At 38.1% G+C, this 13,491-nt stretch overlaps 1 protein-coding gene across 2 annotated transcripts in view; it reads left to right on the top strand.

Annotated features, from left to right (window-relative positions):
• NR3C2 (nuclear receptor subfamily 3 group C member 2) overlaps positions 1-13,491 on the top strand; it is a 514,840-nt gene that overhangs the window by 473,453 nt on the left and 27,896 nt on the right. For both annotated transcript variants that reach the window (XM_089670472.1, XM_089670473.1), the window contains exon 8: positions 12,411-12,568. In XM_089670472.1, coding sequence (XP_089526598.1) covers positions 12,411-12,568 — 158 coding nt within the window. The remainder of the gene's footprint in view (positions 1-12,410; positions 12,569-13,491) is intronic.

The raw sequence follows: 13,491 nt of genomic DNA on the forward strand, positions 1-13,491 counted from the left end.
CAAACCCAGACATGTCCATGTCCAGAGAACACTTCTCCACTGCTGTTGAGTCCAGTGGCGTTGTGCTTTGCGCCACTGCATCCGACGCTTTGCATTGCACTTGGTGATATAAGCCTTTGATGCAGCTGCTCAACCATGGAAACCCATTCCATGAAGGTCTCTACGCACTGTTGTGCTAATCTAAAGGCCACATGAAGTTTGAAGGTCTTTAGCAATTTTTTTTTACATTAATATTTGATTAAGTATTTACAATTTATCTCTTCCATTAGTTAAAATTTCAACATATCTTATTCCATTATTTTCACCCCACATACAAAAATACAAACTCCCCCTTCCCCCCTCCCTATCCCACACCTTGCTTCCCCCTCCCTCCCCCCCACCCCCACCTCTCAGCATCTTTTCTCTTTCTTTTGGAGTCCTGGGGTATTCATATAATTTTTCTTTCCTATACAATTTCAATTAATTTAACCTTCTTACACTCCTCCCACTTTTTCCATTTCTCACGAAAACACTCCACTTTATCCTCCTCTATATGGTATAGTTCTTCCATCCTATATATCTGATATACCTTTTTAATCCAGTCCAATATTCTTGGTGCTTCCTGTTCCATCCAGAATTTAGTAATCAGACCCTTTCCTGCATTAATATATTGTAATAACCCAGAATTTTTATACCTTTAAACCATTAACTTTGTTCCATGTAAGAGACATACCCCTGGCTCCTTTAATGTTTTTATCCCGGTTATTTCTTGTGTCAAGTGAACTACTTCCAATATTTTTGAATTTTGTGACATTCCCACCAGATGTGACCTACTGTGCCCTGTTCCCCACACCCCCTCCAACATAAAGGTGATTTCTCCCTATCTTGTTTGTGTACTATATTTGGTGTCATATACCACCTCGCCAAACATTTATAGTTCATCTTTTCCTCTTTCTTTTTTTTTATAATTTAAATATTTATTGATTTTCATTTTAAATACTTTTCAACATCATGATATACAAACATATAAATATATCTATACACCATAGTATCCAACATTTCTACTTTATTTACTTTATTCCAAATTTCTCCCCCCCCTCCACCACCCTCTCCCAAATCCCATCTTCCTACTTTTCCTTTTCTCTGCATCATTTTATCTCAGCAAGTGCAGTTTTCCTATTATTTTCTTTAATCTTTCCTATATTTCGTATATAACTTAGCTTTTTCCCAATTCTCCCATTTCCTATTATAAATCTCCATCCTATCTTCCTGGACATGGCACAACCTTTCCATCTTTTTAATCTGCTCAACTTCTTCTACCCAGTCTTCTACCCTCGGTACTTCTATTTGCTTCCAAAACCTGGGTATCAGAGCTTTTGCAGCATTAATGTAGCACCATATCCCTGATTTTTTATATTTATTGACTGATATGTCCATGTTATGTAAAATACACACTTCTGGGTCTAATCCAATATCTATTTCTGTTATTTTCCTTATCAAGTGGGTTATTGTCTTCCAGTATAACTGAATTTTTGGGCAACCCCACCATATGTGATATGTTGTACCCATTTCACCACATCCCCTCCAGCACCACGGTGAACTCTCTTTGCACATCTTATTTTCAACAATTGGTGTAATGTGCCATCTTGTCAAACACTTATAGTTCATCTCTACTTCTCTCATAGAGATGTTTTCGTGGGTTAATCTATATATTCTCCTCTGCTTCTCCTCATCTATCACACTTCCCATGTCAGTTTCCCATTTTATTATATATGTTGGCTTTGTATTTATATCTAGTTCTGTGAGTATTTTATATACCTTAGCAATCCCGTGTTTCCCGTCACCTTGTGTGCCCAAAACCTTTTCAAACAAGTTCCAATTGTCTCTTGTCCTTAAAGGTTTTGGCAAGCTTCCAACAAAACTCTTCAATTGAAAATACCGCCACTTGTCTAATTTAGTGAAAATCTCACCCTCTTTTTTTTTCAATTCCTCAAATGATCCTATTTTATCCCCCACCAAAATATCTCTTAATTGAACCTCTTCCTTTTTAAACCACCTACCTCCTATTTCTTCTCTACCAGGGGGGAAAAACTCCGTGTTTTTTAGTGAAATTAGTGTTGAATTAAAAGACCATTTCAAACTTTTGTGTAAGTTATCCCAAATTTTTAAAACATTCAAAGTGTATGTATTTACATTATCATTTAGGCCCCTATACTGTGTTGGTATCCATATCACTTTACCCAAATCTATTCCACTAAGTTCATTCTCTATCCTCACCCAACTTTTTTTATAGTTCTGTATCCAGTCTATAGTTCTAGCCAATATTACAGCTTTATAGTATCTTTTAAAATCTGGAAGCCCTAAACCACCTCTTTCTTTCCTCCTACTCAACAACTCATATGACAATCTTGGTTTTTTATTCCTCCATATGTATTTTGTTATCAGTTTCTTAATTAACTTAAAAAAGGTCTCTGGGAGTTTAATTGGTATCATTTGATATCTATACATGATTTTTGGTACTATTATCATTTTTACTAGGTTAATACGACCTATCAATGTCGGGGTTCCCTCTTGCAATATTTTTAGCTGCTCTCTAATCTCATTAATCAGTGAAATATAGTTTAATTTGGAAGAAGATCAAAGGGAAACCAGCTATTAAGTATGAAGGTGGCGACATACAGATATATGCGGACTTGGCCCCAGAGACTCTGTGGAGAAGGAGAACTTTGAGGCCCCTATTGGAAAGGTTAAAAGAATATAATGTGCAATACAGATGGGGGTCTCCTGAATGTTTAATAGGATGGAAAAACGGGGTTACGGCGCACCTCAGGTTCCCAGAAGATCTGAAACATTTTTGTGACAGTTTAAAAATACAAAGAATGGAGATTCCAGGCTGGGAAGAAGATCAATGGGAATTTAGAATGAAGAGAAAAGAGGATTGGCAACTTGTGGGGGGGAGGGGGCGGGGGGAGAGGGGGAGGGGGAGAGAGGTGGTGGAGGGAAGATAAGGCTGGTTTTTTTTTTTTTTTGTTTTTTTTTTTGGTCTTTCCTCTACACTGGTCAGCCCTCACCCTACTGCCCCTGCCTTACGGTGCTGGAGATGAACCTAGGAGGGACCAGGGGAGCTATGAGGAGGTCGGACAAGGGGAAGGTCGTCCATGCCCAGAGTTTTTAGCCCAAGGACTAGATCAAAAGTGGAAGTTTCTTCCATAAATGATCAATAGGCAAAAGATGGGCCTAAAAAGAGGGGGGGGGAAGGGGGTGGGGGGGAGGGGGAAGTTGGGGGGGGTGGGTAAGTGGGGAGGGGGGGTATTTTTCCTGCAAAAAAATACAAAAGCAAGTGAGAAGGGAGAAGAAGGGGAAGAGAAGATTTATGGAAGATGGAAGAGATTCAGTTTATAACATATAACGTAAATGGGTTGAACTCCCCTGGGAAAAGATTTAGACTGTTTAAAGAATTACATCATAGAGCAGCCTCAGTAGTATTCCTACAGGAGACACATCTTGAGATAGAATCGAACGTTAGGCTGAGATCCAGAAATCACCCAACATGGTATTATGCTGATTCCCCGGTTAAGAGAGCGAAGGGTGTTGCAATAGGTATGGCAAAGAATACTAGGTTTGAGCTGGACGATAGAATGACAGACCCAGAGGGGAGATTCTTGTTCTTAAAGGGAAAACTACAGGAGATCGAATGTACATTGGCCAATATTTATTGTCCTAATAAAAGTCCAGAGATATATCTGAAAAAAGTGCTGAGGAAGTTGACGGACTTTAAAAAAGGCTGTTTGATTCTCGCAGGGGATTTTAATTTTTGTATGGATCCACAAAAAGATGCTACCTCCCATGCACAGAGAGAAGGAAGTAGGGCTCTGAAACTCTTGAAGAAAGAACTACATATAAGCCAATTAGTAGACGCCTGGAGAATTACACACATGCAAGATAGAGATTATACCTTTTTTTCAAACATGCATAAGAGGTACTCAAGATTAGACCACATATTAATAGAACATCAATTAATCGACCACCTAGTTCAAATTGAAATAGAGACAATCTCTTTATCGGATCATGCCCCAGTCAGAATGAAATTGGAATGGGGGAAGGGGAAAACAAGAGGGCTGGGATGGAAACTTAATGAGACACTATTAGTAGATAACGAAATAGCCCAGAAAATAGGGGAAGAGATTGAACGGTATTTCCAGGAAAATGAGACAGGTGATGTGTCCATAGCTACAGTGTGGGAATCTCATAAGGCATACATAAGAGGAATATTGATAGCGATTGGGGCAAGAAAGAAAAAAGAAAGAAGAGAGAAAATGAGCAGACTCTTAGAAGAAATAAGTAAGCTAGAACAACAACACAAGAATAGAATAATAAAAGAAATAGAGTTGAAGTTAAAAAAAAAGAAAGAAGAATTGGAAGGTGTAATAGAAGAGGAGAGGAGAAAAGCATATAATAGGGTTTTGAGTGAGAGATATAGATGGGGAGAAAGACCGGGAAAATACTTGATGAGGGCCCTAAGGAAAAAGAAAAATAGAAATTATATAGAAAAAATAAAAGACGTTAAGGGGAACCTGAAACACTCAAATAGAGAAATCACCAAAGTTTTTATGGAATATTATAGAGATCTGTATAATATAAATCCCCTGCGGGAATCTGAAAATATAGAAAGTGAGAAGAACCATAAGAGAAAGAAATATATAGAGAAGGCTGGGTTACTAAAATTAAGCGAAGTCCAAATGAACTCCCTGGATGCAGATATCTCACAAGAGGAAATAAAATTAGCTCTGAAGGGTACAGTGTCTGGGAAAAGTCCAGGTCCAGATGGTTATACTGTGAGATATTATAAAAAATATAGTGAAATCTTAGTACCAAAACTTAGAAAATATATGAATGCATTAGGTGGAGAGATGGAAATAAGAAAAGAATCGCTACAAGCTCAAATGGTGCTTATCCAAAAAGAGGGAAAAGATGCTACACAGTGTTCGAACTATAGACCTATCTCATTATTAAACACTGACACTAAGCTATACGCAAAGGTCTTGGCAAATAGATTGAAAGAGCTAATGCCGGAATGGATACATCAGGACCAGGTGGGCTTCGTTCCCGGGAGGGAGGGTAGAGATAATGGGCTACGATCATTGATGCTGATCCAAAAAAGTAAAAAGGGAAAAGAACCGGTGATTCTACTCTCTATAGACGCTGAAAAAGCGTTTGATAGAGTGAATTGGAGATTCATGATGGATACGTTGGAAGTCATGGGAATTGGGCCCAAGATGAGAGAGTGGATAGGAAAGTTGTATAGATACCCCTCTGCAGTTGTTGTGGTGAACGGGGAGAGGTCAGAACCCATTGAGATGTCAAACGGTACAAGACAGGGATGTCCACTGTCCCCATTGTTGTATGTTGTATTACTGGAACCACTTCTGTCAACAATACGGCTAAATAGAGATATAAAGGGAATTCAGATAGGGGACACGGAACATAAAGTCGCCGCTTTTGCTGACGACTTGCTGTTCTACGTGAGAAACCCCAGGATGACACTGCCAAACCTAATGAAGCTATTGAAGGAGTATGGAGAATTGTCAAATTTAAAGATAAATCCAACAAAAACGGAGATTCTAAATATAAATATTTCAAAAAATGAAAAAGAAAAAATACAAAAGGAATTTCCCTTTAAATGGAAAGATAGAGATATAAAATACTTAGGAGTAAATCTCACAGCTTCATATAAACACCTTTACAAATCTTTTCCTCTTTCATACTCACATTACCTTTCTTTTTTTGTTTATCCTCCTTTATTTTTATTCCTAATTCTCTCTCCCATCTCTCCATATATGCCGGTACCGTTCTTGTTGTTAACTTTGTAAGAATTTTATATATCTTTGAAGTTCCATGTTTCCCATCTCCCCGTGTACTAAACAAATTTTCAATTGGGTTCCATTGTTCTTTCTTCCTTAGGGGCCTAGGGAGTTTTTCTATGAAATGTTTTATTTGTAGATACCTCCACTCATCTACTTTAATAAACAACTCCCTCTTCTTCTTCAATTCTACTAAGAGGCAGATTTCCTCGCCTTTCATTAGGTCTCTTAATTGGGCATCTCCCTTGCTTATCCATCTCCCTGCAATCTTTTCATTCCCAGGTGGAAAAACTGTGTTTACAATAGGCATTAACATAGAGTTAAATTCCCATCCCATCTGTCCGTGCATTGTGTCCCAAGCTCTCAAAACAATTCTTGTTAATACACTTGTACTTTCTATCAGTCCACGAAAGTGAAGTGGCAACCATATTATACTAAACAACTGTGTTTTACTTAAAGTGTTTTCTATATTTATCCAACTTTTCCCCTGTGAGTTATGTGTCCAATCAAAAATTTGTGCTATCAATACTGCATTATAATATCTTATAAAAATCAGGTACACCTAAACCCCCGTTTTCTTTGTCTCTAGTTAGAACTTCATAACTTATTCTAGGTTTTTTATTTCTCCATATGAACTTTAGCATAATTTTTTTCATTATCCTAAAATAGAGTCTTGGCAGCTTTATTGGGATCATCTGGAATTTATATAAAATTTTTGGGATGATTACCATTTTAATGAAATTTATTTGTCCTATCCACGATATACCACCTATCCCAAATTTTCTCATTTCATCTTTAATTTCGTTTAATAATGGAATATAATTTACTTTGTATAGATTCTTCAAGGAGACAGCCAATTTTATTCCTAAATATTTTAATTCTTTTTCCTTCTAAGAGAAAGAAAATTCCCTTTGCAAAGCCTCTCTCTGTCTTCTTGGAAGATTTATATTCAAGATTTCTGTTTTAGTTGGGTTAATTTTCAAGTTAGACCACTCCCCATATTCCTTCAATGTTTTCATTAAATTGGGTAATGTTATCCTTGGGTTACCTACATAGAAGAACGTTGTCGGCATACGCTGCAACTTTATGCTCTGTCTCACCAATCCTAATTCCCTTAATATCTGTGTTTTTCCTTATTTTCTCTAAAATGCATTCTAAGGACAGGACAAACAGCAGCAGAGACAAAGGGCATCCCTGACGTGTCCCATTATGCATCTTAAAACTCTCTATTTCCCTGTTAACCTTTATTGCAGCTGATGGTTGACTGTACAATTTCCCTATCCATATTCTCATTCTAGGGCCCACCCCCAGGACTTTCAGTGTATCCAACATATACCCCCAGTCTACTCTATCAAATGCTTTTTCAGCGTCTACAGACAGTAACAATGCAGGGAATTTTTCTCTTTTACTTTTTTGTATGAGCATTATTGATCTTAATCCATTATCCCTACCCTCTCTCCCGGGGACAAACCCCACTTGATCCATATGGATCCACTCTGGCATTAGCTACTTCAACCTACTTGCCAGCACTTTTGCATATAATTTAGTATCTATGTTTAATAGGGATATCGGCCTATAACTAGAACACTGTGTGCTATCTTTCCCTTCTTTTGGTATTATTGTGATATGGGCCTGGAGGGATCCCTCCCTCATTTCCATCTCCCCTCCCAATGCGTTCATGTATGTAGTTAATTTAGGTATCAGTTGGTCTTTACATTTCTTATAGTATCTCACAGTATACCTATCTGGTCCTGGACTTTTCCCTGCCATACTACTCTTCAGTGCACTATAGATTTCTTCTGTTATTGCTCTCTCTGGGGATATTAACCGCTCCTCTCTCAATTTCAGTAACCCCGCCTCTTCTGGTATATCTGCTTTTTTTTACTTCTTTCTTCCTCATCTCTTATGGACTTTTGGGGATTGATATTATATAATCTACTATAATATTCTTTAAACACTTTTGTGATATTTTTGGTAGAATATTTTAGTTCTCCTTTATTATCTCTTATTTTCTCTGTATAATTCCTACCTTTCTTTTTTCTTTGAGTTCTCATTAGGAATTTTCCTGGCCTATCTCCCCACCGGTATCTTTCACTACTTATCTTATTAAACACTCTCCTTTTTTCTTCCTTCATTAATTTGTTTAGTTCTTCTCGTTTTTCCAATACCTTCTGCTTATTCTTTTTTGTTATATTCTTTTTATGCACCCGTTCTAATTTAAATAATTCTCTATTAAGTGTATTAATTCTCTCTTTCCTTTCCTTTTTCTTTTTTACCCCAATCGCTATTAAGATTCCTCTAATATATGCCTTGTGGGCTTCCCATACAGTCGCCACCGACACCTCCTCAGTCTTATTTCTTTCGAAATATAATTCTATTTCTCTTTTAATTATCTGTTCCGTCTCCGGATCCTGAAGAAGTGCCTCATTTACTCTCCACGTATTTACCTTTTTTTGTTCTCTTCCCCATTTTAACCTTATTGTGACAGGTGCATGATCGGATAGCGTTGTAGTTTCTATCCTTGCTTTCGTCCAAAATCAGACTCCCTTCTGCATAGAAACCAATCAGCTTCCAACCTCAGCTTGTTCAATGAAGCTTTGGCAATGAAACCTGGAAGCTGATTGGTTTCTATGCAGAAGTGAGTCTGATTTTGCACTCTCCAGCTTTAGTAAATAAACCCCTATAAGTCTATGATCTAGCAATATATAATCCAATCTTGAATATGTCTCATGTGCGTGAGAATAAAATGTATAATCTATGTCCCTTAGATTTTTAATTCTCCAACTATCAACTGACTGACAATATTGTATCGTTTTCCTTAATTCTTTCAAATGTTTGTTACCCTCTCTCAACACATGAGACGTCGAGTCAAGCTGTGGTTCCATGCAACAGTTAAAATATCCTGCCACAATTAGTTTACCTTTTTTAAAATCTAATAGCTTCTTCAGTATGTTCTTTAGATAGGCCTCTGATTTTTTATTGGGGCAATATATATTTGCCAATGTACATTCTACCTCTTGCAATTTCCCCTTTAAAAATAAAAATCTCCCCTCCAGATCCTCCATTTTATCTTTCAAACAGAACCTTACATTTTTTGCAAACCCAATTGCCACCCCTTTAGCACGTTTAATTGGGGAGTCTGCATAGTACCATAATGGGTAGTGCTTAGAATTTAATTTCACATTTGTTTCTTGTATTAGATGAGTTTCCTGTATAAACACTACCTCAATAAATCTTTTTTGTATTTCTCTAAGTATCTTAAATCTTTTCTCCCAACTATTTAGCCCTTTAACATTATAAGTCATAAAATGAACCTCCTCCATTACTATATATATTTTCCATTCTTTCTTTCCCCAGGATTCTCCCTAATTCTTTTATCTCCTTTCTTTTTGCTGAGTATCCCCCTTATCCCTTTATCCTCGCCCCCACCCTCCCTTCCCCCTTCCCTCTCCTCCCCCCACCCTCCCCATCCCTTAGACTACCTTTTTGCCTACAAATCATTCTTGGTCCCTATACCACCCTTGATTCAAGTTTAAGGTGGTACTTCGATCACGGATGGTTTACCAGTCACCTATCCTCCTCCGTGCGCTGTCACTCACTAGATCTCATGTGTCTTCGATGATCCTTCTATATGGAAGGACTGGGGCTAAATAAAGAAGAGGAGAGGAAGAGAAAAAAAAACCCTCTCTATTCTCTATTCTTCCTTCCAACTACTTGCCAATTTTCTTTTCCCGTAGCCCCTATCTCTCCTTCCTCCTCTTCCTACCCAGGTATCACCATTTTCTCTAATTCAAGTCTCTGACAAAGGTCTCTCATATCTTCAGGGAATCTTAGTCTTGCTGTCCGTCTGTTTTTCCATCCAATCAAACACGCCGGGAAGCCCCTACTATATTGCACATTTTGCTTCTTCATCTGCTGTAATAATGGTTTCAGAGATCTCCTTCTTGCTAGTGTCTCTACCGCTAGGTCTGAAAAAATCTGAATATTTATTTCTCTATACTTAATCAATGCTCTTCCTTTTATTTTCTTCCATATCTCTTCTTTATCCCCAAGATTGTGGAATCGCACAATTATATCTCTTGATTTTTCTTTACCCCCTTCTTGTTGGAGCTTTCCTATTCTATACACACTGTCCAATTTAAGCGTCTCTGATACCAATCTGTCCATTATAGTATTCAGGATTTTACATATTATTCCCCTTAGGTCTTCACCTTGTGAAATCTCTGGTACTCCTATTATCCTTAGATTACATCTCATATCCCTATTTTCTTGATCCTCTATCATATATAGCAACTTTCTTAGTTCTTTTCTCATTTCTATCGTCCGCTTTTCTAGTTTCAAAATAGTTTGGGCCTGTTCTTCCACTTTTCCCTCTGTTTCTTCCACTCTTGCTATCATTTGCCCCAGATCTTTCTGTATTATTGCCACTTTTTGGACTACTATTAGCCATTTCCAGGGATAGTCTAGGACTTTCTTCCATACTGATTTCCAACACACTCCTTTCACTTAGTCCTTGTTGTCTTTCTGGGATCAGATTCCCCTGTGAGGGCATATATTTGTTTATTGTACCTGTTTGGGAACTCTTGGGTCCACCTCCTTTGGCCACTTTATTTTTCATGCCGTCAAAGATTTAGTTCACTAATCCAAGCTCTTGAGGTGATTAATTATTTTACTGTCCTGTATATTCACTTTAAATTCCCCTCTGTTAGGTTCTATCTCTTCTGGGGACCTGTACTGTATCACTTTGTCCTCTTTTTCTTTTAGAACCCCTGGGCGATCTCCCCCCTTACTTTCACCTTATATGTCAGTTCATTTCATGCAGTATATTATGCCTTGCCTCACTCACCCTCCTGCCGTCTTCTCTTTTTATGTGAGGTGGCTTCAGGCTCTTCCTTCTGTGGGCTGCGAGCTGCAAACAGCCCCTCCGTTTATACTGCTACTTTTCTTTTTTCCTTCGGGGGAGATTCACCCCACTGGCTCCAGTCCCTGGTGGTACAGGCCCCGTGTAGTCAGGGGGAGAACCAGCGTTTCCCTTTGCCTGGGAACGCCGGCCGGCTTCTCCTTCTCCCAGTGCTTCTCTGCAGGATGTCACGTGGCCGCCTCCGCTTCCTCCAGTCAACCCTCTGCTCCGGACAGTAGCCACCACTGTCCCACTGCAGAGGACACCCGATGCTCTGTTCTCTTCTCCATGTGGCTCACCTTGCAACCTTCGCTCTTGAGCTCCCGCTCCTCCGCCGAGACCCCCCTTTTCACAGGTAGGTCCCTGCAGGGTTCTTTGACCGCATCGCGGTGACAAACTATCACGGTACCACACTTGAATTCACTGAGCTCCTGAGAGCATCTCATTCTTTCACAAATGTTTGTAGAAGCAGTCTGCATGCCTATATGCTTGATTTTTTACACCTGTGGTCATGCAGGTGATTGGAACACCTGAATCCAATGATTTAAAGGGGTGTCTCAATACTTTTGGCAAAATAGTGTATGTAGTGTGAACTCAGAAAGATTGCACTCTTATTAAACAATTAATGTTGTCGTTATGCAAGTTTCTATGCCTCAAAGGGTGAAAAAAAATCAACTGCCAGTATCCATGGCTTACCAGGATCCTTTATTTATGCACCTGTCTGTGTTCATAGGCTTTTATAACTAGAATATCATACCACGTAACATGTCTTAAAACAAGTCTGTTAGTCTTTTACATGTATAGAAGCCATGTGTAAGCGCAGACGCCAAATATGTCTGTTTTTACTTTTACTATCCAGAAAGCATACATCTGTTTGTCTCTCTGCAAAGCATGGCCTCTCTAAACTTTCAAATGTCATTGCCCTGTCCATCAAGAATGCCCCTATGAGCCACTGAGACACTTATTTGATCTAGGAATGGTAGTTGGCAAGACTAAAGCCTGATACACACAATGAGTATATCGGACAAATAATCGTCTGTATTTTAGTCTCACATCGAAAATGAAGAGGTTTGTAAAGTTAAAAAAATAGTTGTATGACAGAATACAATTTCTGCAGGGATGTAATGTGTTGCCTTGTATTGTATTTCTTCGTTTCTGAGCATTCCTGATCTTGCTCTTCTGATTTTTTTCGGATGAATACTGTACTGATTAAACAAAAAACATACGATCTGGTATTGTATGAAAACATTTTCGTGTTTGTCCCTTTGAATAATTTTGGACGAAAGCTGTGTACTAATGATCAGATTATCATACCATCGCTTTGAAAGTGGTATTTTTGTCCAATTTTCTGAACAAGAGAATGAAACCATATATGAGGATCAGGTAATAGTAGGCATCTTGTGGTATCTGTTCTTAGAAATTACATTTACTTTAAATTTAAATGACTAGCAGCTTCACTGTGTTTGTCCCGGTATTGCTAAATAATAACCAATAATACAGCACCATTCCATATCTGGAATTAGAAGATATTTAATATTACAGTAATAACTATATAGCAAGGTCATATTTTCATTAGCTGTGGTATGATATCAGTTCTGAATACGTATTACATCATCAGGTGCATAATTCCTTTGCTCAAAAATCCATTCTTGTATTTTTTTTCATCCTAGTTCCTAAAGATGGACTTAAATGCCAAGCTGCTTTTGAAGAAATGAGAGTGAATTACATTAAAGAACTGAGGAAAATATTAATGAAGAGTCCACACAGTGCTGGACAGAGCTGGCAGCGATATTTCCATTTAACGAAACTTTTAGACTCCGTTCATGATGTAAGTATTAGTCCAATGGTCTGAGTTACTTAAACTAAATCCACAATCATATATTGAAAATGAAGAATGTCCCTTAAATAGTTTATATTTAAATATTCATTTAATGTTAAAAACATACCAGTCAAACACCTATGTAATATTTATGTTTGTGAATGAGAAAATGATCACATAAAATGAAGCATGCATGTATGTTAGTGAATTTACCCAAGTATATTTCTGTTGCCTTGACATCAATACAAAATACATATATCCTTTTTCCGGCGTATAAGACGACTTTTTATACTTAAAAACATTCCCCAAAAATCGGGCGTTATCTTATATGTGGGGTATACAATGTGAATCTTTTGTTCGTTTGGGCCAAGCTGGCTCAAAATGAAAGTCCCTAATCTGTCAGCCCGCTGGATGTGCGGTAATACTGTATGTACGGTAGCTTCGGCGCGGTATACTGTATGTAGCCAAACCTACCGTACATACAGTATTACCGCACATCCTATGGGCTGACAGATTAGTGGGTGTATATTTAATCAAATCTGATGCTTATTCAAATCTGATGTTTTTAAATGGTGTTGCCTTGGAAGGGGGTAGTCTTATACAGCGAGTATAGTCCAAAACCTATGTTTTAACTGGAAAATTAGGGGTCATCTTATACACCCAGTCGCCTTATACGCCAGCAAATACAGTATTCACTAAAAACACTACACTTGCCAAACTATTATTGTGTACTTTATGAAGATTGTGTGTGTCACTTTATTCCTTGCCACAATAAAGTGTCCCTAGCAAATGTCAGCACTCACGCACATTTCAAGGACCATTTTGGCAGAAGAGCTAGTTGGCCTCCAAGTATGTATTGTAATGCCTAGGACAACTTAACAAAATGAAATAAAATATACAACCTCCAACAAACTCCAACATTTTAGAGCTCA

The sequence above is a fragment of the Staurois parvus genome, unplaced genomic scaffold, assembly GCF_062004578.1.
Source record: "Staurois parvus isolate SC_StPar_1 unplaced genomic scaffold, SC_StPar_1.0 ptg000090l, whole genome shotgun sequence".
NCBI classification, from domain to species: Eukaryota; Metazoa; Chordata; class Amphibia; order Anura; family Ranidae; genus Staurois; species Staurois parvus.